The sequence below is a fragment of the Protopterus annectens genome, chromosome 1.part2 (assembly GCF_019279795.1).
Source record: "Protopterus annectens isolate FY-2018-M chromosome 1.part2, PAN1.0, whole genome shotgun sequence".
Classification (NCBI taxonomy): Eukaryota; Metazoa; Chordata; order Ceratodontiformes; family Protopteridae; genus Protopterus; species Protopterus annectens.
In genome coordinates, this window is record NC_056727.1 from 226,524,421 (window position 1) to 226,552,009 (window position 27,589).

General features: G+C 39.9%; 1 protein-coding gene across 1 annotated transcript in view; it reads left to right on the forward strand.

The window, feature by feature from the left end:
• Nucleotides 1–1,626: 1,626 nt before the first annotated feature.
• Nucleotides 1,627–27,589, forward strand: part of SLC1A4 (solute carrier family 1 member 4) — a 1,171,557-nt gene continuing 1,145,594 nt past the window's right edge. Inside the window, 1 exon segment of the mRNA XM_044055695.1 lies at nucleotides 1,627–2,329. Within this exon segment, the coding sequence (XP_043911630.1) occupies nucleotides 1,791–2,329 (539 nt within the window). The 5' untranslated portion in view covers nucleotides 1,627–1,790.

A 27,589-nucleotide genomic window follows, 5' to 3' on the forward strand; every position in this document is an offset into this window, starting at 1 on the left:
GAAGTAAAGTACCAGACAGGAATATAACAATTTCTGCAGGCAAACGTACACCAATGTGCACACTTTTACATTTTTTGGGCAATAACGAGCTAGAATTTTAAAAATGCATATTTAAAACGGTTTATTTATATGTTTTGTTAACTGGGTTGTCTCGCTGGGTCAAAGCCCATTTTCAGTTGAGAGCCAGAATCACCGACTAGGTGTCTTGCTCAGTCACACCCTAAAGAAAAGGAGGCTGGTGGAATTATTCCGCAAATTACAGCAGGGTGAATCCCGTTAGCAATGCGTAGCCTAAATCCGCTGCGTTTTATCTGTAGAATTGCTGGGGGGGGGGGGGGGGGGGGGTGCTAAAGAGAAGCCACGTCGCGGTCTTGTATCATTCTGCATAGCTCCTGACACCCAAAGCCAGGTCTGCTCTTTGGGTAGCGTTTACACCTCTCAACTGTCCAGATTTTCTTGTCACTGTTTTGGTCTGTTCCTCATAAAATTTTGTTTTTCCGTCCGATCTGCGGCAAATAAGAGGACTGAAGTCAGAAAATATTGACAGATGTTTGAGTTTCAGACTTTATACCTTTCAGAAAATTCATGTTTATGCAAAACCTGTTATTCTACCAACTTTCCAAAAATGGACATGTATCCAGTTTGACTAGCCCGGTCAACAAATGTAAAATAAATAAATAAAAATTTCTACATTTGTAAAAGTAATATTAAAAAAAAAAAAACTTCTCGTTTTTGGCCTTTGTTCACCGTTATTTATGGTTTGTCCAGATTTCTTGCTTTAAGAGGTTGACAAGTATGAAAGCAACAGTAACACGAAATAAACTGCAGTGCTAATAACCTTCACCCTGCAATAAATTTGCTCCACTCTTATAGCATGTTGCTTCCAACTGCTATTCATACATCGTGGCATTCATTTCATTTAACAGAATCTAACGCCTTAACAACAATCACACGTGTGTTTCTTTTTTCACTATTACAAGTTTAGAAATGAAATATCTGATGCTGGGAGTGATCTCTATTTAGTCTGTTTTCTAATTCAAGACTTTGTAATGCAATAATCATACCTCTCAAGTGTACCTCATTACGAGGAACGTACCTCATTTTGGGGTCTTAAAAAGTTCATGTTCCTCGAAATTCCTGAAAGTTCCACATTGAAAGACTCTGTCACACATTCAGTGTTAGGATTTTTTTAAGTGAAATCCATTGTAAATAGAAATTGATCATATTACTCATTACAAGATCTTCTTTATAAGTAAAACCAGCATATTTTAATCATCCTATGACCTCCCTAGTTGAAGTTGTAAGTAAGCTATTAGTATGTGTTACACATTTTGGCCATTTGTTCCACATTTTGAGGGCTAGTGCTCCTCATTTTGGACATGGAAGGTTGAGAGCTATGTAATGCATTCTAGAACACTCTCAAGTCTATATCAGCCTTACAGAGGAACGAAGAAAACAAATAACACTATAACCACGAGATGAAAGCCCTCCGCAGCCCGCCCATGTTATGTTGTGTCTCGAAGTACAGGACTTCTGCCTCATACCCCCCCCCCCCCCCACACACACACACACACACACACACAGCCCTCCCCCGTGAAGCATTGCGCATACTCAAATCGTCCGACAGCCTTTTTGTAACGGTACTGTCAGTACACGTTTCTAGTCATTTTCCAGTCTCCGCTCTAGTCGCTGTTATCCAGAGGAGGACGGGTGCAGCGTAGGGGAACTTAGTTTACAAACAACAATCATTTCCAGAGCGGTGTCACCAAGGCGATTATATAGAATTTGTCATGACACATATGGAGAAAACGACAGAAATGAATGGACACGTAGACAGCCCAAGCTGCACCATCTATGGACTGGACGAAGTTAACAGGCAGCTCGAAGAGAAACCGACACCCTGGCAGAGGGCTGTTGGCTTTTTTAAGAGAAACATGTTGGTGATTCTCACCGTCTCTGGTGTCTTGATAGGGGTTGGTATTGGAATGGCAGTGCGAAAGTTAAACCTCAGTGCCACGCAGATAACTTACTTCGCTTTTCCTGGAGAAATTCTGCTCAGAATGCTAAAAATGATAATTTTGCCACTTGTAGTGTGCAGCTTGATTTCTGGAGCTGCAAGCCTGGACACTCGCTCTTTGGGGAAACTGGGCGGAATTGCCATTGGCTACTTCTTGATCACTACCTTGATAGCATCAGCGATAGCCATAGCTCTTGGTTTCATTATCAACCCCGGAGAAGGAGCTGGAGCTCTAAATTCAAACAGTTTGGGATTGCAGGACACTGTCCCGGTCAACAAAGAGCCAGTGGACTCGTTCCTGGACCTTATCAGGTAATAAAATCAGTCAGCCCTGTGTTTTACCTGACTGTACAGAAAAACTGTGTAAAGAAGCACAGTAATAGCATTTTGTTGTGTTTTTATTTCAAAATCCCCACTGGTGACCCCTGGCCCAAAAGTACCCACCTATTTAAGAACTCCATTTCTATGCATTCATTCTTTCCAAGAAATGAGAGCTGGATAGTCCATATCAGAGCGTTCACATTTTGATGGGGATGGTATTATAATAATTATTATATTTTTGCTTACTGACCTAGCCAGTTTTTCTTACCCATCTTGGAGTTGGCAGCAAGCAGTGTATTCGCAGGTGTATATATCCCACATGTAGTTCCTCCCATTTTATGTCTTGTTCTGCCACCCCCCCCCCCAACACACACACACACAAATACACACAAACAAAAACACAAATATGCATGCAACCTCCATGACACATTGCTACAGCTAAACACATTTCCTCGAGGAGAGAGAGCTGACAATCCTATGTTCAGTCTTGTTTTTCCCGGTAGGATCTTTCAGCACCTGACCAGTAACAGTTTGGGATTCTTGGTGATGCATGTAGATTTTTCTGTACCTGTGCTATTAGGCAGGCAGTTGCATCCCATTTTTAAGCCCTCTTTCATTTGTTACACATGCGTTTAAGCACTGAAAATAGGCTGTACTACAGCAGTAATACATGCCACTAAGTAAAGTTTTAAACTGTAAATGGATAAGAATTTGTGACACGTAGTTCACAAAAAAAGTCACAGCACTTTTCAGTAAAATGTGGTTTACACCAGTTCTCTTGTCTGAGCATGTATAATACACTCGGTCTTCTGCAGTACTTAAATGTCTCACAGAAGAAAGGCTTAGAGGTATATTGGCGATATTGCATCAGACAATGTATGCAGAATGCAGCTGTGTTTAAAGTGATATCCTAGAGTCTTTTCTCATTTCCCATTCCTTTTTCAGTTGCACCATTTACATTAGTACTAATGTAAATCAGAATAACAAAAGCACATTATAAAATAAGCACATTATAAAATATTAGTCTGTATGCCATTTGATAGCCTTTTGTGAGTGGAGTAGCCACTAATAACAAGGCTGCAGTTCTGAGTTTGAAGCAGTAAACATTCAGTGCATCTTCAAATATTGCTGTGTCTAATACTAGAGCATTTGTCTCTGATGCATAGGACAAGCAGACCAGATCATACAGAACTTTTATTTTAAATGTTATTATGACCAGGATTTATAAAAATGCAGTCTCTGCAGAAATTGATAGCTGCCATATGACGTGCCATTTCTCACCCCTGTTTTTCTTCACTATAAACAAAATATAGGCAAAATAACCGATGTATAAATCTGTTATCCATTATCCTTAACTGATTAGTGTTTTGGTTGGCGATAGTAAATGTGTATATGTAACAAGTTTGTAGTACATGGACGTCTCCATGTAGTTTAAAAAAATTCAGCAGCAGTTTCCTTTTTGCAGCTTAGGAGTGATGTTATAAAGGTTGTAGCCAATACTTGTGATTATAACCATCACCTAGGCTTTAGCTGCGGTGGTGGTGCTGTGGTAGCGTTGTCGCCTCACAGTAAGGAGTTGTCCTGTTCGATTCTCAGCTAAAGCGTCTTCTGTGTGGAGACATGCGTGAATGGGCGTACCTTCAACGACTGAAAACCACAAAAACGAGCACCAACAGCCAAATCCAAAGCACACGAAGTTTAATAGATAACGTAAGCACCAAAAACGCTTTCGGAGAGCTCAATGTCCCTCCTTCCTCAGACAAATTTTAAAAACAGCTTGCAATCACATTTATACCATTTAACCTCAATTAAATAATCAAACAATTTTAATTAATTACTTTAAATCAATGACAAGCATATAAAAATAGCTTACTACCACAATAAGTAAATAAGTCAATATTGCCACACTCTGTTCCTCATCTTTGCCATAAAATATTGTGTGCATGTGAATGCATGTAAAATTGTGGGCATCCACACACTAAAACACTCATAATTCATTCTTAACATCATGATATAAATGTATATAAATATAAATATATGTAAATATGTGTTAACCCCCCCCCCCCACACACACACACCCTTACACTCAAACTAAGAAAAACCTTAAAATGTTAAAATATTTAAAATAAACAGTAGGGCATACTTGATAACAGGAATAAATGCAGAAAAAACTTGTTTTTAACAATACCATAAACTGTGTTATACAATAAGACCACATTAAATTAAGATAAAAAACCAAAGGTAAAAGCAAGCGTTCTTCTTAACATTATACACATACAGCAACTAATTAAATTCCACACATAATAAGGGGGGCTACCTTTTCAAAGATAACAATTTCAAAACACAAGAGATGGAAACATACTCATTTAGACCTGGGTGCATATATGCCCCAGTACGGATATGCCAGGCCAATTCATTATTATCTAAATGGATTTGCCACGGACCTCCCTTGTTGTCTACCTTCACTTTCCACAAGATCGTAAACTTAAAATGATGATCAGGGCATGCGCCAATATGTCTGGCAAGAGCATTGTTAGAATCGTGCCTTGAGATAGCATAAATATGTTCATAAATGCACTGCTTAAACTTCCTTTCAGTTTTCCGTATATAGAAAGCAGCGCATTTCTGACATAAGGCCAGGTAAACCACCCCACTAGTTTCACAGCTATATTTCCCTGTTATATGATATTCAACATTCCTAACAAAAACTTTAGAATCTGTCAGAACATACTTACGTTGATTACACGCCCCACACTTAGTCATTGCTAACACTTGTTGTCGAGCAGGACGTGAGTAACACTCGAGCATGCTTTTTAAATTGCGCCCCTTTCTGAAAGTGATTTTCGGGGCCTCCCCCAATTGGTGGGACAAAAAATTGTCATCTAAAATTAAGGCCCAATTTTTGTTAAACACCTTCCTAATATGGTGGTGGTCAACAGAAAAGGTGCACAAAAACGTAGTTACAGAAGTGGAATCTAAATTGGTGTCAACAGCCAGTCCTGATACATCTGTGTGAACCGATGCGGCACTAGCACAAGTAAATGACAGGGTTGGTTTATAAAAAACAGATCTTCTCTTGTTAATAACTTCAATGCTAATATCAGATAACATTAAAGAAGGATACCCTCTGTTTAGAAACATGCGGCTTAACTGTTCACATTCAAACAGAAAGTCTTCAAAATCCGACACCATCCTAGCTGCCCTAACTAACTGACCTTTCACTACAGCCTTCTTTTGATGTTTAGGATGACTGCTAGTAAAATGCAAAAATGCGTTAGAGTAGGTGAGCTTACGATAAATAACACTCTTATATCTGGAATTCATCACATCCTTACTAACCAGTATGTCCAAATATTAATACTAAACTCCTGCAGGTTGTAGGTGAATTCCAAAAAAGAAGTCAAGTTAGAAATGGTCCTTAGGAAAGCAGGGACCTCAGATGGTGATGCTTTCCAGATAAAAAACATGTCGTCCTGGTACCGTGTATACCAGGCAACATTTTCCTTAAAACTCATATCAGTAAATAAAAAGGTCCTTTCCCAAAAGGCTAATACACAGTTGGCAAAATTGCCACCACATGGCGACCCCATGGCCACCCCAGATTTTTGTAAATAGATTTTCTTATCAAACAACATAAAATTGTTATTTAGAACAATTTCCAATAAAGTCTCAACCAAATTAATGGTATTATCATCTGTCTTTTTGTCATGCAAAAATTCGCGGACCCACTGAATACCAATATCTTGTGGAATAACTGTATACAAATCTTTGATGTCAATTGTTAAAAACCAATAACCAACATCAAAGGGGATCCTTTTAATTTCATAAAGAAAACTCCAAGAATCTTTGCAAATCTGGGGTTCCTGGTTAATTAAGGGCCTTAAAATACTGTCTATGAGCTTTGCACAAGCACAAGTCATAGAGCCACGGCTATCAACAATAGGGCGAAAAGGAGGTTGTGATAAGCTTTTGTGAATTTTCGGGATACCAAACAAACCTGGTAACCTGGGGGCCAAGATGTTCAAATATTGGTACTGATCTAGGTCTATAAATCTCTCAGAGAACAGATCCTCTATTAATCCCCTGATTTTTGCATAAGCAACGTTAACCTGATTAATACTCACTTCTTCATAAAAATCAGTGTTAAGGAGAGACATCATTTTCTGAACATACAAAAAATCATCCATAAACACCAGACCTCCCCCCTTATCAGGTTTCATGACTCTAATATTATAATTTTTCAGTAAGCCCAGAAATTCACGCTGGTGTTTGGTGATGTTAGCAGGTCACCTATGGGCGTACCTTCATTGAAGGTTGTGCGTCAGGCCTGGCAAATCGGTACGTAAAAATCTACTGCCAATCATTAGCGGACTGGAGTTCCACTGTGGCGACCCGTAACCGGGAAAAGCCGAAAGATACAACAACAGCGTAGGCTTTATCAAAGTGAATGCTAAGAATGCCGATATTGTATCAGGCATTTCATACTAACAGCAGGCTATGCTAAAGCTATAGTCAAAAAGCAGAGCCAGCAAACAGTGACATATAAATTTATTAGGAGAATAAAATAACAGACTGGTTTTGGCTAAGAATTTATTAAGCCTTCATCAGTGTAGTGAAGTCTGGTTACATCCATTCTCCTTTCATTGTGTATCACACCTAGAGGCTAATAGAAAGAATTGCATGTTAAAAATATTCATTATGTTTGTATAGTGCATTGGTTGGTTTCCTCGTCCTGATATCACTTAGGTGTTCTGAAATTCTAAATGTAGCTGGTTTTGAGATCTGTCCAACATAAAAGGCAGAGCAACTACAGGTGTCCATATAAATAAGCCAGTCTGATTGGCTTATTTACATTACTGGCAAATTACAAAGGAACAGAAATTGTAAATCAGGTTGGCATCAATTGTTAAATAATAAGGAGGAAAAAATGGATTATCAAACTGGGTGCTTTATTTTCACCAGGACTTAATGAATATTTTTAACATGTAATTCTTTCTATTAGCCTCTAGGTGTGATACACTATAAAAGGAGAATGGATGTAACCAGAATTCACTACACTGATGAAGGCTTAATAAATTCATAGCCAAATTATTATTTTATTCTCCTAATAAATTTATATGTCAGTGTTTGCTGGGTCTGCTTTTTGACGTTTGCTGAGGTGTCTTGGGGCCGTGCAGCTACCGTACTTGCAGGGGCTTACTTTTTTCTGGAACTATGCTAAAGCTATGTCATGGTAGCCAACCAGACCTTTCAGTTGCTTTTTTAATTGCTTATCTGGATAGCAGCACTGAAACTGCAGTATACAATGTTATATTTGAAAATAAATAAACCCATTTGGGACAGCTTTTGTTTGTACCTCTTCTTCCCAAATACAATGCTTTTACTTCAAGCTGCACAGTGTTTAGACTTGCTTCTGAGACTGAAATCCATGTTATTATTTTTTTCCTTCTTCAACACTACCACATGGAATTTACTTCTTTGTGAAACTGTGACATGGTTCTTGAAATAAAAGTAATATTTAGCGAGAAACTTTATTTTGAGAAGTGTGTATAAATAAGTATAACTTTAAGAGCAAAGCTCAAGATGTCATAGTTATTCATACACACTTCGAGAAATATAATTTTCTGGCAATTGTATAGTCACTATTATTCGTAAAGTATTAATTTATGCATTTTTTTTTCATTTGTGGGAAAAGAAGTAAAGCATAAGTATTTCTGACTCTGCTTCTATTTCTATGATGAATCTATTTTTCATTTTTTATTTAAATTTTTTATTATTTTATTTTTTAATTCATAACAGAAATGCTCACTGAGGTGTTGGTTTCATTTGGTAACTTTGTTTTGTCATGTGCAGTGGTGTGATGCATATTCATTTATTTTGTAGTGTTGATACATTGTTATGTCTACATAAACGGTACTGAGTAACAAGCTGTGTGATAAGTCAGAAGAGCATAACGAATTGTTAACTTACAGGCCTTCCATACATTATCACATGGTTATAATCACAGAAGCCAATCATCACCTGTGCTAAAACTAATATGTCGAGTTGTTCTGAATTTCTCATCCACAAATTAGTGCATTTTAGAAGTTAAAAAGATAACAAGTAATTGTGCATTCTAGTGAAAGCTGAAACTTTATTAGGAATCATGAATTTAGATTGATTCTTTCTTGTATTGCAAGTCAGAGTTTAATGTCATCTTCTGTAGAAGGTTAATAATTACTCTGAATTAGTGAACACTAATCACTAAGTGGAAAGTCTGTGCCAAATACAGGAATTAAGCAGTTATGCTTGAGAAAATATGGTATCGGACAGTGGTAGTGCATCTAGCTGTAATGTTAAGTTCAAAAATATAAAAAAACAAACTGGAACAACAACAACTTGAGAACTGCAGACCCAAAGTCCTGTAAAACAAGTCCAAGCACAAGTGTAAACAATAAATCCTTGTAAACCAAACAGTTTGCCCACATGAGGAAGCGGCAGTGTAGTAGTAGATATAAACTGGAACTTTAAATCCCTGTAAGCCGAGTAGTAATTCCACACGAAAGAGCGAAAAAAAACAGGGTAAATAAACTGTAGAACTTTATTTCATATAGAGTTAAGCGCTTTTCTTCACACTATATTTTTATATATTTTACATTCATATATACATAAATATTACATTTATATTCATTACACTTTTAAACATTTATTCAATATTTTACTTAGCCTTCGTAAAAAAACTATTTTTTCAGCATAAGCTTTTGAGTTAAGGTTTACTATTAAAAACAGTTTACACTAGCTAGTTAGACAAATTGTTTTTCCATAGTCCACAGGTAAATAGTTTACCAAGTATAAAGGTCCATGTTTATTGAGACATGTCTTTAATTTAGGTGTGCTTTTAATTTGCCCTTATATATCGGGCAATTTTATCATGAAAGCGTTTTTTTACAATGAACATTCAAGTTGTTATTCATATATAATTTATATATTATCAATGATCTTTTAATACAATGACAGGTTTAAAGTACAAATATTTGTGTATTTACTATGTCTAATGTTTATGTCTGATAGCTATTAGTGATATTATTAACCAGTTAGAGTTTTGTTATTGGTTAGCGGTTGCTTGCATATAAAATAACATGCATTCGGCTTTTGCAGTATTATTCATGTTCTCTTGTTTAAATATTATTTATATGAATACCAGTTATTTAGTTTGCTATAGATGTTTATTAATGGTTCAATATTGTTTAACATGTTTAAAATGTTTTTAATATTTATAAAGAGTTTAGAATGGTAAAATATTATGCACTGTTGCTAGGTTACAGCGCATGTATTTTGGCGCCAAATTGTCTATTTAAATGGTTTTAATACACTGTCCTGGTTAGTCTGAAGAAGTCCCACAATATAGTGGGATGAAAAGCGCTTAACTCTATACGAAATAAAGTTCTACAGTTTATTTATCCTGTTTTTGTCGCTCTTTCGTGTGGAATTACCACTCGGCTTACAGGGATTTAAAGTTCCAGTTTATATCTACTATTACACTGCCGCTTCCTCGTGTGGGCAAACTGTTTGGTTTACAAGGATTTATTGTTTACACTTGGGCTTGGACTTGTTTTACAGGACGTTGGGTCTGCAGTTCTCAAGTTGTTGTTCCTGTAATGTTAAGTTCCATTTTGGTAGATTTCCTCAACAATAAGACATTTTCAGCAGTCAGAAACACTAGTTAAGTTAAAAAGTAATGCAACTGCCAACAAACCACATCCCCATTCTTGGGAAATTGTGGATCTCTGATCAGTCCTGATCCTATACTCTTGAGTTAACAGTCCATCTGCTATCACATAGTCGTTTCATTTTCACTAGATAAACTGTGTTTTGAAAAAACATTTGTAGGCACAGAAAAAAGTGGTACGAAGCCTCTGAGCAAGGCTGTGAGTTTGTGACAGTTCTTGCTACTTTCCATGAAGGCAGCAGTATTAGGCAGAAGGAAATGCTGAATAAATGAAGCTCCCGGAAAACAAGTTATGGTAGTGTAAGTGTAATAGGATAAAGAGCATCTTCATCCAAGTTACTACAGAGCTTATAGAAATCTTCCAAAAGTGGACCGAAACAGATACCAAAAGCAGTATCAGCTTTATTAGACCGAATTGTCCCAAGAGAGGAACAGATAAGATACATTAGTCTTAGTATGTCTTACTTAATGTACTAATATACTTAATCAACAGTTCACCAACTATGCAGAGCAATTTCCCCTGCCCTTTATAGCTTTTATGTTAATGTGATTGATAACTGTTCAGAATTTCTTGGGATAATGGAGGGCGTTCATCCTAGAATACTACAGGAAAGTACTTTTTTAGCTTCTTTTCATTTTTGCACGTTTTTACCTTGTCCGCCCTCAAGAGTACAGGGAGAAGTCATTAAGTAATGTACTCTAGGCTTTATGTGCCATGTTAATTTCACATGTTCTACACTAAGTTATTTGGTAACTACATTCTCCAGTTATGAACATCACCAACAGGCGGCATTGATCCTGGAGTACAATTACAACTGCCTGCCACCAACATACAGAAGGTGAATGAACAAAAGCATACTAGTTAACCACGTGCTGTCTGATCTAATGATTGAAGCTGAAACCCAGTAAACCAATCATTATGTGAGTCGAAAGTTGAAATGCAGGTGAGTGAAATTAACTAACTGATCAAGCCGATGCTTTCTTAATTAGAGCCTTGTATTAAAAGTCAAAAATCTCTAGAAGTATGACCTTTAATATACTGTTCAATTTTTCGTTATAGCAAGGAATTCTTCACCTTAGTGTATGCATCTTAGTGGGGACTAATCTTTTGGAATTCCAGGATATATAACCTCCTCTAATAACTAGACTAACTACATTCATACATGGCATAGATAAGAGACATTAACACAGATCTTTTAATTATAGAATTATTCCACCAACTTTGTCTGAAAGCCACACATAAAGCCAGTAGCTCAGTTTCTACCACAGAAATCAGGAAACATGTCTTTAAGTATAGGGTTTTGTTTCTTTTACACAAAATGAAGAACTTTTGATGTTGCTTACCTTAGATATATAGCAGCTGAGAAAAATCTGTAGCTAACAGACTTTATAAGTGAGGACTGGCAGGTTAATACTTTCCCATTACCAGAAGTGTTGCTGTTAAGTTGAGTAAGATCTGACCAGTCAGAAATAGCTAATACACAATGGCTAAGGCTGAAGATAGGGCAGTACGCCCCAGACAGAATGAAAATATCATCTTGGCATACTGTATAAGCAAAAAAGGTCTAGTTCATAGAGTAGTACTAGGCTAACTGCCCTCACAAGCCATTTTAAGCCTAGCTAATTATCCCTTGTGAGACTCAAACACTGCACCTTGTGTTTGTAAGGCAAACACCTTAACCATTAGGCCACCCTCCTTTCCTTTTTACATAAAGTCTTAGAAATAAGTGTATTTAGCTCGACAGAACCAAAGTTAAATTTTGTGAAGGAGGACTATCTGCTTCATAGGACAAAGTCATTACTGGACATGTGTCCCAGCCACTCATTATATGATTAATAATCTGTCCTGATAAGCAATACTGTAGCAGCAGTGTCACTGAACCCTCTATCACTGTCCTCTTTCCCACAATATGGTACATATTTTGACTGTAGTTTCGAAGCAGTGCCATCTTACTACAGTTTTGTTGCGATGCATCAGGACACTGATGGTACAGTTACCACTTTCCTCACTCTCTGCTGCTTAGGCTTCTTTGAGGGTAGTTGTTTTCCTGCTAAGTTATAGGAGCTCATGTAAGCACTTGTATCAGCTTTGAGCTGTAACACAAGGTGTGGCATTTTAGGCTGTTCTTCCTTGATATCCTGTAAAGTCATGAATTAGATTTTTCAGTCATGACTTTCTGATGTTTGTTCTGTTTATCCACTACAAAGCAGCTGTTTTAGTCATTTTTTTCAAAGAAGCACTAGCTGTCCAATAATTAGCTAATATGTCATGTGACGTTACTTTGATTAACTTGCTGTTTTTCTGACAGATCCTTTAACAAAAACACAAACATTTCTTGCCCCATCTAGATAAGTACATTTGCAAATGACTGCCTTTTGACATTTTACGTTCTTGAAATGTTTCCTGTAAGCCTTACAGCCCACTTCACATCCTTTTTTTAATGTAGTTGTAGGTTTCCAATAATGTTTATATTCATTATTATTGCTTTTTATTTGCAGAGTGTAAACCGTAATCGCTGAGTTGCAGTGTCAGAAGTTTAGTTCACACAGTCTGCTCTACCTGACTTTTGTCAAGGGCCATCTCAGACTCTCTAAAAACACATCAGTATTTTTTCTGTTGATGATAATAAAACATTATTTGAAATTAACTTTGGTTTTATACAGAATATTAGAATACAGAGATGTTTGATGCCTTGTGTTGGACTAACACGGATTTTACAATGCATCTTCTGAGGATTTAAAAACAACATAACATACTCATAAAGAGCTAATGAGTAGTGTCACACCCCACCACTGTCAACCAATAATCAAGGAGACTCAGTCCTCACCACTGATAACAGTGGGGGGACGTTCACTGTGAGGATAACAGGTATACACACACAGTATTTCCAGATGCAGCTCTCTGCATCAAGTGCAATTTCCTTTAAGAGCACAAAGATACCGCAGTCAGTCCGGGGCTGATTTCTCTCTCTTCCTCCAGATCCCCAGTAAGACTCCCCTCTGGCACAGCTATATAGTTGAGATCTCAGCTGAGTGACCAAGCAAAGACATCCAGCACCCTCTCTGTCCAACCAGTGCTTCGTGTAATTGCCCAAGTAGCTGATACACACACTCTTTCAGGTTTGATTTACACATACACACCTGGGAAAGGCTGGCACAAGTTAGCTAGCTTCTTCCCCTTTCTGCCCAGACTATAAGGTAGTTTCCACTGCCACCAGTCACGCCTCATCAGCTACTTTAAGGCCCTTAACAAAGGGTGCTCAATTGTACTGTGTAATATTAATATTAATACTAATGGTAGTTTGAACAAGAGCAAGGCTATTAGGAGTGGCCTACACAGTGTCACCAAATAAATATGCAGGTACTCTCAAAACTTAAATATCTCTGCACAGATCAGCCACAATGAAAGGTTTAAATATATTTAATAATAAATAGTAAAAGAACAAGAAAATACTTAATATATATTCACAGTCACATCAGAGTTCAAAACCAGATGAAATATTTAAAGTAACTTTGCAGTACATGCTCATACAAATAAAGGAAAACATATAAATTAAGCTTCACTATACTCCTGACTGAATCTAAGAGAATTATACTGTTCCCTAGAAACTTACTATTAGAGCAAGGCAGATGTGGTAAATGGTGCTTCTTGTTGCTGTTGTCAGGTCGAAGACAGAATGCGGAATGCTCTGTCTCACTAAGAGACTTTTCAAAATAATATCTAAAATATTACTGTTAGGATAGCTTGCAGACTGACATCATTTCTGATTCTCCGACTTCTAGTTCTCATGCAAACCCCCATTGCTGAAGCTGGCAGTTTTTAGCATCTACCTGAAAACATATTCATACAAGGACTTTTGCTCAGATCTTTGGCAGATGCTGGAAGTCATAAAACAATTGCATTCCTTCATGCTTCCAAAGTAGCAATTATTTCACCCTAAAGACAGCACAGAAAGCTTCCTTGTACAGACTTTATGTCTCTAACTGCATTGAAACATCTTTATGGTGTAGCTTATAAAGTAATTTAATTTCAGATATAGTTTTAAAGTTTGCTGGACTGAGGTTAACCTCCTGTATTCCAGTTTCCACTGTTAGAATATATACATTTAAACAGTTACAATAATGCATGTACATTTCTGTTCTCTTCCAGTAGGGCACACTGTGGATACATTTTAAACACAGCACTTTACAAATACCTTTCCAACACAAACATCTCTACAGAGCAGTTTGATATACATGTGACATACAGTTCTAATACATTTGTAACACAAGCATCTTATATAAATTAGTTTGATATTTACAAATGACATATAATTATTTACAAAATTCCAGTTAGCTGTGCTGACAGTGCCTCATTTCGTCACACTTCTTCCCCCTTCGAAGATTCAAGCTAGTTTTTGAAGTGACCCTTGAGAAACATTGGTTGAGCGGGATGAGCCTATCTTGGAATACATTACCCCATTACCTGTCTTGAGATTCCATCTGCCTTTGCATTGCTGACCACATTACAGTGTTGCACTGTTGCATCATATGCCTGCAATCGTAGGCTCCACCATAGTAACTTGGGATTTTGCTGGTTGGCTCCCTGTAGCCATAGATCCCCCTCAGACTCTTCCTGCCTTTGACTGCAGATACGTAGCACCAGGGCCTCCCTGTCATGATAAGGTATCATGTTGTTAACATAGTATAGTTCATGCCCCTGCCAAACAGTTCTGCCGTGCTGTTAACATCACTGACATTCCTTACCATTTGAAGGGTCCCTTCCATGCTGCCTGCAGCTTGTTGTGTCTGACAGGAATGAGAATCATAACCTGCTATCTCACAGCATACTCTCTGGCTCAAGCATTCTTGTCATACCAGACCTTTTCTGCTTTTGGGCTTCTGCCAGTTTCTCCTGGGCCAAGCCCATGAGTTCCCTGAGCCTTTTCCAGAGGTTTAGGGCATATACTACAACAGACTCCTTGTGGGATTCACACTCACCCTCCCACTCTTAATGAATCAAATCTAGAGTTCCCATCACCCTGTGCCCATACAGCAACTCAAAAGGTGAGAAACCTGTGGATTACTGGGGCACCTCTCTGTAAGCAAACAGATGAGGCAAATATTTGTCCCACTCCCTCTTAAACTAGCCTGCAAATGCCCGTGGCAAGGTCTTTAATGTAGAGTTTAACCTCTCCACTAGACAATTAATCTGGGGGTGTTAGGGGGTGGTCTTTAGGTTCTTCACCCCACAGCGCTCCCACAGACAAGCCTGCAGGTCTGCCACGAAATTAGCATCCCTGTCAGTCATTATTTCTTTTGGGAAACGTACCCTGCTGAAAATCTCACTTTTTCTGCATCAATGGAAGACAGGGTATCTGGTAGCATAAGCTACTACCACTAGGATATATGTCTTCCTGTGGAACTTTGGGTACTCAGGGGCCCCACAATATCCATAGCTACCCTCTGAAATGGCTCCTCAATCACAGGCAAAGGCACCAAAGGAGCTTTGACCTTGTCTCCTGCATTGCCTACCTTTTGTCACTGTTCACAGTTCTTGCAATACCCTGTTACATCCCTGGAAATCACAGGCCAATAAAAGTTTTGCATAATATGTCTCTTGGTATTATTTATGCCCATGTGACCTGCAAAGGGAATGTCATGGGCTGTGGCTAGAAGTGCCAGACAGTAGGTTCTGGGCACTACCATCTGCTGTATTCTCTCACCCTCTAGTCCTCCATCAGGGGTCCACTCTGTGTACAGTAACCCTTTGTCCCAGTATACTGATTCCCCTTTTCCTTGAGAATAAGGTGCCTCCTTGGCTGCCTCCCTCAAGCCTTTTCATGTAGGGTCTGAGAGCTGTGCCTGTCACAACTCTCTCTTTGTAACCCTTCCCAGCTCTCCTTCCACAGGAATTCTGGTATCCTCTGACAGTGGTGCCTCACTGTCAACCTGGGTACTACTACTCACCTCTGCCCTTGCAGTCCCTCTGGCCCAGGGAACATCAGTACCTCCCAGCAGCTGTGGCTCATCTTCATTCTCAATGCTACAATGTAGTTCCCTCTCTGAAGTAACCACCTCACCAGTCCTAGCTTCAAGTGTGCAGTCTGTCTGTGTCCCTCCAGGCTACCAGACCCACATGCTTGTCTCCAAGCCTGACTGCATGTAACTGCATGCACCTGCATGCACACAAGATACTGCATTATCAAAATCATTCCCTATCAGGACATCTGCAGGGATATCTTCAAACACACCTATGTGCTTGCTTCCTTTTCCACCCTCCCAGTCAAGGTGAACCCTAGCCACAGGTATTTGGAATGGGGTCCCTCCTAAAGTTCTGACTGGAGTAGACTGCCCAAACCAGGAGTGCTCTTATTTAACCATTGCAGGCTTCACAATGGTTAGGTCAGAGGCTGTATCTGTCTTACCAGTGGCCTGTTTCCTATCTACTAAAATAGGATATAACTTCTTGTGGTAATTTGGTACCCTTGTTGTCTCCAGACAACTTACTACTGGCATGCTGACATTCCTACTTGCTGGCTCCCCCACATTTTGTTCCCCACCTTGCCTCTGTGGACATCTGTATGCTACATGGCCCCACTGGTTACATTTAAAACATTTAACCCTTGATCCTGGCCATGTACCTGAACTAGTGGCTTCCCCTGTTACAGGCAGACTCTGTTGGGGCAGTTTTGGCTGCCCACCATGGGTTCCCTTAAACCCATGTGCAGCACTTAGTATCACTTTCCTGTGCAGTGGTGCCTTGCTTGCTAGGTATAGTCTCCTTTTTTCTCCAACTCATCCATGATATTGCATTCCCTTTCTGCCAACCAGATTCTCATGTCCTCAGACAAAGTGATAAGTGCTTATTCCCTCATCAAAAGGTCTGCTAGCCCTTCAGTAGTAGTGACCTGACACCCACTCAACCACATGTGAAAATAAGTGCTTAATTCAGCAGTATAATCACACACTTGGGCCTATGCTCACAAAACTGTTTTTATAAGCTTCAGGTGTTAACTTAAAACACTCTAATAAACAATTTTTTAACTGTATTATAATTTAAGCAATCCGCATCAGACAATTTAGAAAGAGCAGTTACAGCTTTACCATGGAGTAAATGGGTCAGGAACCATACCCAGAGCCCTTGGTCAACATTGTACTGTTTACATACCGTTTCAAACATATGAATAAAACTATCAAAAGTACCACCCTCTGTAAATTGTGGAAGAAATTTGCTGACCTTTATTGCTTCTGGGGTTTGGTTATTCCCTTCCCCATTACCTCCATGACCCTGGCTAAGAGTCAGCATCTCCTTTTCATGTTGCCTCTGCTCTCATTTTCTTTGGCTTCCAAATGCCACAGTCTCTCTGCTGATTCTGGTTCAATGCCCAGTTCAAGTCTCTCTAACCCCAGATGGATTTTTACGTCCTCTGAAGCAAAGTTGAACTGTCCATTTTCTGAGAGCTGTACATCCCCAAGACCAGTCTGGTTGTCTTGCTGGTTGCTGGTCTGTGATGCATCAGTGACTAAGGCTGCAATCATTTCTGCTTTAGTCAGGTTGGCAATCACCAGTCCTTTGGCTTGGCACATCTAAACCAACTGGCTCCTTGTCAGCTTACCATAATCCTCTGTTGACACCCTTGCCTGCTCTCCCTGACTAACTAAGCTAACAAAAGATAAAACTATTGTGATATGAAACTCTGAATGTCTATCATGTGGCTGCTTGACAGTACAAACACCTTCTTTAGTGAGCACTGTTTACAGGCTGCAGGAGTTCAATATCCACACCACTGAATCCCAGTATGTGATGTGGTGATCCCACCACTGCCAGCCAGTAAATATGTGATGACCCACCACTGCCAACCAGGAATCAAGGACCCTCAGTCCTCACCACCGGCAACAGTGGGACACATTCACTGGGAGGATAACTGGTATACACACACACAGTATTTCCGGATGTAGCGCTCTGCATCAAGTGCAATTTCCCTTAAGAGCAGACAGAGACCACAGTCAGTCTGGGGCTGGTTTCACACTCTTCCTCCAGAGCCCCAGTAAGACTCCCCACTGGCAAAGCTATAGAGTTGAGATCTCAGTTGAGTGACCAAGCCAAGACTTCCAGCACCCTCTCTGTCCAACCAGTGCTTCGTGTCCCTGCCCAAGTAGCTGACACACACACACACACACACACACACACACACACACACACACACACACACACACACACACACACACACACACACTCTTTGAGGTTTGAGATAAACACACACGCACCTGGGAAAGGCCGGCACAGGTTTACTAGCTATAGCCCCTTCTGCCCAGACTATAAGGTAGTTTTGGCTGCCACCAGTCACTCCTTGATAGCTACTTTAAGGCTGTTAACAAAGGGTGTCCAGTCTTACTGTGTAATAGTAACATTAGTATAAATACAAATGGTAGTTTACCAAGGAGCAAGGCTATTAGAAGTGGCCTACAGAGTGTCACCGAATAAATATGCAAGTACTCTCAAAACTTAAATATCTCTACACAGATCAGCCACAATGAAAGATTTAAATATATTTAGTAATAAATAAAAGAACAAGAAAATGCTAAATATATATTCACATTCACATCAGTGTTCAAAACCACAGGAAATATTTAAAGTAACATTGCAGTACAGGCTCACACCAATAAAGAAAAAACATCCAAACTACATTTCACTATATTCCTGACTGAATCTAAGAGAACTGTACTGTTCCCTAGAAACATACTATTAGAGCAAGGCAGATGTGGTGAATTGTGCTTCTTGTTGTTGTCAGGTCCAAGACTGAGTGCAGAATGCTCTGTCTCACTAAGAGGCTTCTCAAAATAATTTCTAAAATATTACTGCTGGGATAGCTTGCAGAATGACATAATATCTGACTTTTAGTTCTCATGTAAATCCCCTTTGCTGAAGCTGGCAGTATTTAGGATCTACCTGTAAAAATACTCATACTAGGGCTTTTTCTTAGATCTCTGGCAGATGCTGGAAGTCATAAAATAATTACATTCCTCCATGCTTCCAAAGTAGCAATTAGTTCATTCTAAAAACAACACAGAAAGCTTCCTAGTAAGACTTTGTGTCTCTAGCTGCATTAAAACATCTGTATGGCGTACCTTGTAAAGTAATTTAATTTCAGATTTTTTTCTAAAATTTGCTGGACCTAGGTTAACCCCCTGTATTCCAGCTTCCACTGTTAGAATATATATATATATATATATATATATATATATATATATATATATATATATATATATATATATATATATTTAAGCAGTTACAATAGTACATGTATGTACATTTCTGTTCCCTTCCAGTAGGGCACACTGTGGATAGAGTTTAAACACAACACTTTACAAATACCTTTTCAACATAAACATCTCTACAGAGCAGTTTGCTATACACATGGCATACAGTTCTAATACATTTGTAACACAAGTGTCTTACACAAATTAGTTTGATATTCAAAAACGACATAATTATTTACAAAATTTCAGCTAGCTGTGCTGGCAGTACCTCTTTTTGTCGCAATTAATTTCTTCCAGTGGCCCAGCACTACATTTCTCCTTTTTTATTTTGGTTTTGTAGAAATAACTTCCACTTTCTCAAATCATATATTCCTGGCAAAGGATGATTCCAATTTTGTGCTGTGGTTGTTTCTCATTTTTGTACAGTCACTGTCTCTCTCTGTAAGTACACCTAGTTCTCTTCCTGATTTTGTTTGTTGTGCCAGTCATAGCCCATCAGGGTTGTTATTCTTTCTTAGTTTCAGCATGTTCTTCACTCACCTTTGTCTGTCTGCAACTCTTATTCACGTGGTTGTCTCAAGCTCCAGTTATCACTGTTCAGGTCAGAACTTGAAGACATTATTTTGCATTCTTTCTTGCTTAAAACTTACATTTAACACACTCTAGCTGTTTTAAAGGTCTTCAAGATATGTAAGACACGTTATACTCTGAATGTCATGATTGGTAATCATGACTTCTGACATTCTTTATAATTAGCGGGAATAGTGTCAGGTTATTAACACTTGGGGAAGATGTCTCACACTAACTGCATATGTACAAGTAATAGGATCATTGCTGAAGGATTTGTATAAATAAATGGGTTTTCTTCAGGAGGCAAATGTCTATCCTTGGTCAGAATTTTCAGGAGCCTTCTGACATTCTTTATAATTAGCTGGAATAGTGTCAGGTTATTAACACTTGGGGAAGATGTCTCACACTAACTGCATATGTAGAAGTAATAGGATCATTGCTGAAGGATTTGTATAAATAAATGTGTTTTCTTCAGGAGGCAAATGTCTATCCTTGGTCAGAATTTTCAGGAGCCATGCTTCCCCTTGTATGTGGGACTGCAGTTTCATGCTATGGCAGTTAAGAGTGCAGCCTGATGCAATGGAGACTTTTTATTGCCCTTATAATGACGGCTAGGAGACTGTACTAACAAGTAATATTGTGGCTGGCTGAAAGCCAGGGAATATAAGTGAGAACCATGTATAGCAACATAATGAAAAACACAATATAAGTCTACTTGTTATAAACAGACTTTCAAAATACAGTTAGTTGGCCAAGAGATCCAGTAAAAAGATACAGGGGTTACAAGAGACCCAATATGCACATCAGCAGGGGGCAGGAGGTAGGGGGCTTATCCACCAGTAATCCTATTATTCATACATCCCCTCATGAGAGCATACAGTGTAATGCATATCGTAGCCTGCATAAGTGGCTTGTTTATAGAATCACCTAAAATACTGCACTATCAAATCCTGATCCTTCCCTGAAATGGTTATCCAGTTTCTAATGTTCTCATAATGGGCAGGTAGCTGATAACATATCTCACAAGTACTATTCCTGAGAACGGTAGCAGTAGTAGTTATTGACCATAGCAGTAAGCCCTAAATTCTCCATACATTTTTTGCATGTAGGACAGGTTTTATAGCACTATATTTTTATATATCTGTATAGTAATATATATATATATATATATATATATATATATATATATATAGATAGATATTTCTTTACACACACATACACACACACACACACACACACACACACAGCTATATGTATATGAACGTATTTCGTTCTATATGTAACGTGTTTTTTGTATATATATATATATATATATATATATATATATATATATATATATATTTATTTATATGTTCACTTCTAAATTTCAAAATCCCAAAATATCGAGTTTCAGAACCTCGAGTTCAGAATCTCGAGATCTTGGAATCACGAAATAGTGAACCCTCCCCCGAAACACCACTAACAAAAAAAAAACAAGTGTTTGTAGGGCGGCAAGCGCCCCTGCACCCCCCTTCTTAAATATACCAACTCTGAGATCGCACTGCATTGAAGACATGGGAAATCTCCCGGTCCGTGCTGTATGCCGATCTCCATTCAGGATTTCAAAGTTTTAAAACTTCGAACATATGATCTTTGAGCATATGTCATTCAAAGTTTTGGACTTCGAAATTCTGAAAGTAACCCATATATATATATATATATATATATATATATATATATATATATATATATACATATATATATATATATAAAATATACACATATTTATAAAACAATAGTACACACCAGTGCCTAGCCCTCAGAGAATAAAATTGGTTAGAACTACCACATCTCCTAGCTCTTTCTCAGCTAACTATTATGCACAGACTCTTCTGTAAGCCTGAAAATTGCCAGCTCTTAACAACTTAATACAACACTACTCCCCCAACAGAATTTTGTAATGTAGAGAAGAATCACAGACTATAACCAGATCACATCATACTGCAGGAGACTTTTTATATATTAAAATAGTGTAGCTAAACTATGGAACCACATCCCATTACCACTGAAATCCATTTAGAATACAAACTCATTTAAAGCATGACTTAAACTTCACCTGTCAATGCTGTAGATCTGCTCCCGGAGATCTCCAGGATAAATGCCACTGTTATTTTCAGCTTGCCATATTGTTAATCTGTTTCTCTTCATTCAGAAACCTATACCCCACAACCATTATTCACCGATACATGAGTGGTTTTACTAGCATCTCCCAGCTATGTACATTATTTTGTGACACTGGTCATCTCCACCTCTATACTCCTAATGTAAATCTTATCATAGCCTTATATATAATTGTCTGACCCTGCTTTATACCTCACGTCTTGAATATAAAATATTAACATTTTCTGCTGTACCTTGTTGCTTCCCTCACTTCTGTTTCTTTCAGTTTCTTAGCACTAATCACTTGATCTATTATCTATTTGACAAACCCAGTAATACACCTCTGTTATGTTCAATGTCCAACAGCTGCTAATACATAAGTATATTTTAAACAGTAATAGTTGCCTCTACTTTCATGTGAATGTAATTGAATTAGTAAATGTATCAGAATTGTTAATATATATTATTTAATATTTGTTCATGTATATTACTGAATGTTTGTTTAAAAATGTTTGTAATATGTTGGAGCTTTTCTCCTCGGGCCTCTGCCAAAAAGATTTTTTGATTAAACCCAGTCGGACAAACCTGGTAAACAAAGGCAAAAGTAAAAGTTAAGTAAATATCTATGGGCAGGATTCACGAAGGCTTGCACGGAGTCTAAGAGTAGTGTAAGACTCCATGCAGCCCTCACGATCCAGGAACAGCCCGAAATTCCATGTAAGAGACCAGCTAAAACGTCTCTTACACAGACTGGGCGTGGATATGCTAATCACCTCACTTGCAGCCGAAAGGCAAGCAAATGAGGTAGATTAGTGCTCCACGAAGCCCAAACCAGTCCGTGTAAGAGCCGTGTTAGCTGCAGAAATGTACTCAGTTGACAACTGAGTACGTTTCTGCAAATAACACAATGGAGCCATGTCAGCTCCAAATAAAGGGTACATATGTGTCAGGCAGCATGCCAATGGCCAACTATGTGGCCATTGGCAAGGTACCCCGATGCAAATATGAGAAATAAATATATGTGTAAACGCAACACAGCCCCGCACAAACAGGCTGCGCTATATAAAACATAAAAATGAAGGTTATAAACCCACAAATGTGGGTTTTATGCAATACATGGATTTACAATGCAGGGACCAGCAGACCAAAAACAACATGGCCACCGTTTAGTGGTTGCTAAGGGGGGAAGCTGAGTCTAAGACATGTAGCTAAGCATTAGTAGGCAATCTGATGTAAATGAGTGTTAGGATACTGAATCCCACTGACATGTAGCAAATGAGCACATTCTGAGTAGTGTAAGAGTTACATAAGGGGGAGGAACAGAGTAGGAGATAGGTGACATCACAGGGGGGAATGGCAGAAAGAAATGTAGTTCATTGGAGGTCAATGTTACATGACAGATGTCAGACACATATCATGGAAAGAGGAGTGCCACAAGATAAGCATGGGAAAGTCAAGAAATGGAGGGTGTACACTGTTGCCAACACCAAAGTTTCTTGCTGGGCGTGCATGCGCACGTGTGCGCGAATGTAAGGCAGACTGAGCATGTGGGAGCCTGTTGGCAGACTTGTAAGACTGTTTGCGCTGGTGTGCGCGCGTTTTAACCCGAATAAGTAGATTCGGAACTGTGTAAGCATGTGTGCGCGCGTGTAAGCCACTGTGAGCGTGTTTCTGCTGGTATGCGCATTGCTTCCCACTGAGGAAACAGAAAGGAAAAAGGAAGCAACAGAATTAGTAGGAAGCTAGCAGGGAATACTGCTGGAGCTAGCAGGTGAAAACAATTAGAAGCAGGCAATTACACAGGCAGAATAGTAGCCCAGCCAAGCACTTAAAACTCTGCAAACAGCAGTGTAGGATGTTTCTCTCAAGAGACACTGCAAGACAGGTGTAAGCTATTAGAAGTGAAAAGTGAAAAAGCTGAACTCAGAGCAGAAATGCTAGGGGCTGCCATAGCTGTCATAAGGAGACATAGGCGACTTGCTGAGGGTGGTGACAATGCAAATGGTGCCAGACAACCCACAGTGAGGAGACAGAGAAGAGTGTACCGGCCCAGGGTCACCTACCACGGGTTACATGAGCTGGAGATAGTGGAGCTCTGTAGAGTGGACAGAGACCTCCTGCAGCAAATTATCGAGCTGTGCAGGCCACGCCTCACATACAGAACCAACAGAGGGGAACCCATCCCAGTGGAAACCAAGGTATGTGTTGGCCTAAGAATACTAGCAACAGGTACCTTCCAGAGACCAACTGGTGATATGATGGGGATATCACAGGCATCAGCCTCCAGGGTACTGCACCAGTTCCTGGATGCCATGTCAGCACATGTCGGTGATCATGTATATTTCCCCAATGCCTGTGAGGTATTAGCCAGCAATATGCGTCTCTTCCAGCAAATAGCGGAATACCCTGAGGTAGTGGGTGCAATAGACTGCACGCACATATGCATCAAAGCACCAGCCGGTGAGCGGGATAGGGCCTACATAAACCGCAAGGGCTTCCCCTCCATCAACTGCCAGGTCGTGTGTGATGCCCAGGGCATAATAATGAATGTGTGTGCTGGCTGCCCTGGGAGCTACCATGATTCCCATATCTGGCATTTGACGCAGCTGTACCAGACATTTGGCAGTGGGGACTTTCCACATGGACACCTAGTGGGGGATGCAGGTTATGCACTGGAGCCGTGGCTGATGACACCCATCAGAAACGCACACACACCTGAACAGGAACGCCATAATGTGGCACATGCACAAACACATAATGTAATAGAGCATGTGTTTGGGCTGCTCAAGTCACGGTTCCGGTGTCTGGACACATCTGGTGGAGCCTTGCAGTACTCACCAACTACATGTACCCAAATTGTCATGGTATGTGCTATGCTACATAATATGATCTTGCGAAAACAGCTGCAGCAGGACCAGCATAGGGCTGGGCCAAACAGCCCCCCACCATTGCCAAGGCCATCACAGGCAGAGCGTGACTCGGAGGAGGAACAACCTGAGCCTGCCCCAGTAGGCAGAAGGAGGCGTGCCCAGTATGCCCTGGCCTTGGCAAAGAGGCAACGCATAGCACATACACTGGCTCAGTAGGAACCCTGGGAATGATACCCTCTCTGACTCACTCATATAATAACAGCGATGCCTAAAATGACATAACCTGCTCTCAAACATGTACAGGGAGTGTAGTATGTGCATCCGACAGAGGCAGCCCTGCAGCACCACCTGAGGCATGAATGCCATGTGTTAAGCAATGTAACACCATGTAGTATATGCAAACTTGATGACCCTGACTAACATCCTACCCTCACCAAGCATGATGCCACAATATGACGATGAGATGATCAATTGCAATAATTGGCTGAAGTATTGCTGTTAGTCAAAGGGGATCCAATGTGTGCCAGCCTGGGATGACATGCTGAGCATGACATGATGCTCCACCTGCTAGGGGTGGTGTGCACCTATCAGTCCTGGCCTTATGGATACTGACAAAGGTTGTTGTTACCCACAGCGTGCCTTGAATAGGTAAGGCTCAAAACACAAACCCACCTCCATAGGTATCACAAGGGATAAGAACCTAGATGTAATGCTACCCAATGCCAGAAGTCTAAACAGCAAGATGCATGCAGTCTAAACTCCCCCAGTATGGAGAATGTTGATATCTGTCCTGTAACAGAAAACTGGGTCAAGGCTCACAACAGCACCCTAACACTACCAGGTTACACCTCATACTGTGCTGTACAGCCTCAAAACATGGAACAAGCTACAAAAGGAGGGTGACAAGCAATAATTGTCAAGGATAACCACACCCCCATGTTGATACCACAACAAGAAGCAGCATGGACTAGCCATGGTCAAGTAACAGTGGCTAAAACTGCCTCCCAGTTTATAGCCTGCTACAGACTACCGTCCTAACACCAGGAACTACACTTGGCCTATGTTGGAATACATGAATATATCAAGCCCTCCAAACCACATTATATTGGGTGACTGAAAATACCCAAACAGAGACTGTGAGCATTATTCTAGCTCCAACACTGTAGGACAAAGGTTCCTAGAATCCATAAACCAAAATGCCCAGGAACAACGTACCACTCCCACAAGAGGGGTAAGCATACTGGATGTGATAATCAGCAACATGGGTACTGGATGGCAAGATGAGAAGTGTATCCCTCACTGGTAAGACCAGACCATAGAGTAATCACACCGGATATACACATCCTGACCACAGTCCCTGGCCAGAAAACCACAGTGAAAAAAATGTGTAAAGCAAAAGTTGCACTCCTCCAAACTGATGTGGAATCCATTAAAGGCCTTGTGCAGGTGCAAAATATGGGCCACACCTCAGAACCTGTTATACAGGCATTCCATGAACACTGCCAGGAATGCATGGATTATGCAATCCCAAATAAAACCAAGACACAATGCCATACACGCAGGCATCTGGCATGGTGGACTCCAGCCATTACCAAATCATGCAAGAGAATGAGGAAGCTACTACATGATAGAGCAAACATAAAAAGGGAAGTAATCTCTGATCAGTAGTATGGCGATAAAATATGTCCACTCATACAATCCACTAAGGCCAGCTACAACAAGTTGAATCTGTGAATCTTGAGGCAATGTTACACCTGCCCCATGTACACAGACAACCCTCACCTCCCCCCAAGAAATACAAATATATGTGAGAGATGCAACCATTTATCCAAAACGGAGGCTGAGCTCTCTCAACTCAGTACTGTCAAAACTAGTCAGGAGGAGAAGGTAACCACACACACCACAAACCCAGTCTCACATAGACGTATCACAACTGCAAACCAAAGACATAAACACAGAAAAACATTCCCGAAGTCTCTAATTACAAACACACCACATCAACAGAGGCCTCCAAAGCAGACACCCAAGCAACCACTACCTCCAAACATAGCACATTCAACACATAGTAGGCAAAGCTGGTGTACCAAACAGTCAGAGGCCAGAAGGAGAAACAACATGCCTGATACAGTTGTAATAGATGACTCCATAGTCAGACACACTGCTGTCCCGCTCACCAGACTGAACAAGGGAAAGGGTACATAAGCTGCCTGTAGGCTGCTACAATACGCCACATAACACAAGTACGCAGGTCACCCCAAAGCAAGTAGAGATATGATGCAGTCATTGTCCATGCTGGTGTGAATGACCTGAGATGTACCTCCCCGGACTACATGAAAAGAGACATAGATGAGCTCTTCGATTATGTAGTCCAGGCCGGTATGACACTGACCGTGTGCAGCATCCTACCCTCACCAAGAATGATGCCACAGTACAAACACAGAATAATCAGCTTTAACAAGTGGCACAATTACTGGTGTCATTCCAAGGGGATCCAATGTCTGTCTGCTTGGGATGTCATGCTTGACAAGCCACGCTGCTGTGCCAGAGATGGCTTGCACCTGTTACCCCTGGGCGTCTGGATATTGGATAAGGCTCTTGCCACCTCCATAGAGCCTTTCGTAGGCAAGGCTGAAAAGGCTAACCCACCTCCCTAGAAAACATAAGTGGAAAGAAACATAAGGGTAATGCTGCCCAATGCCAGACATGTAAACCTCAACATGC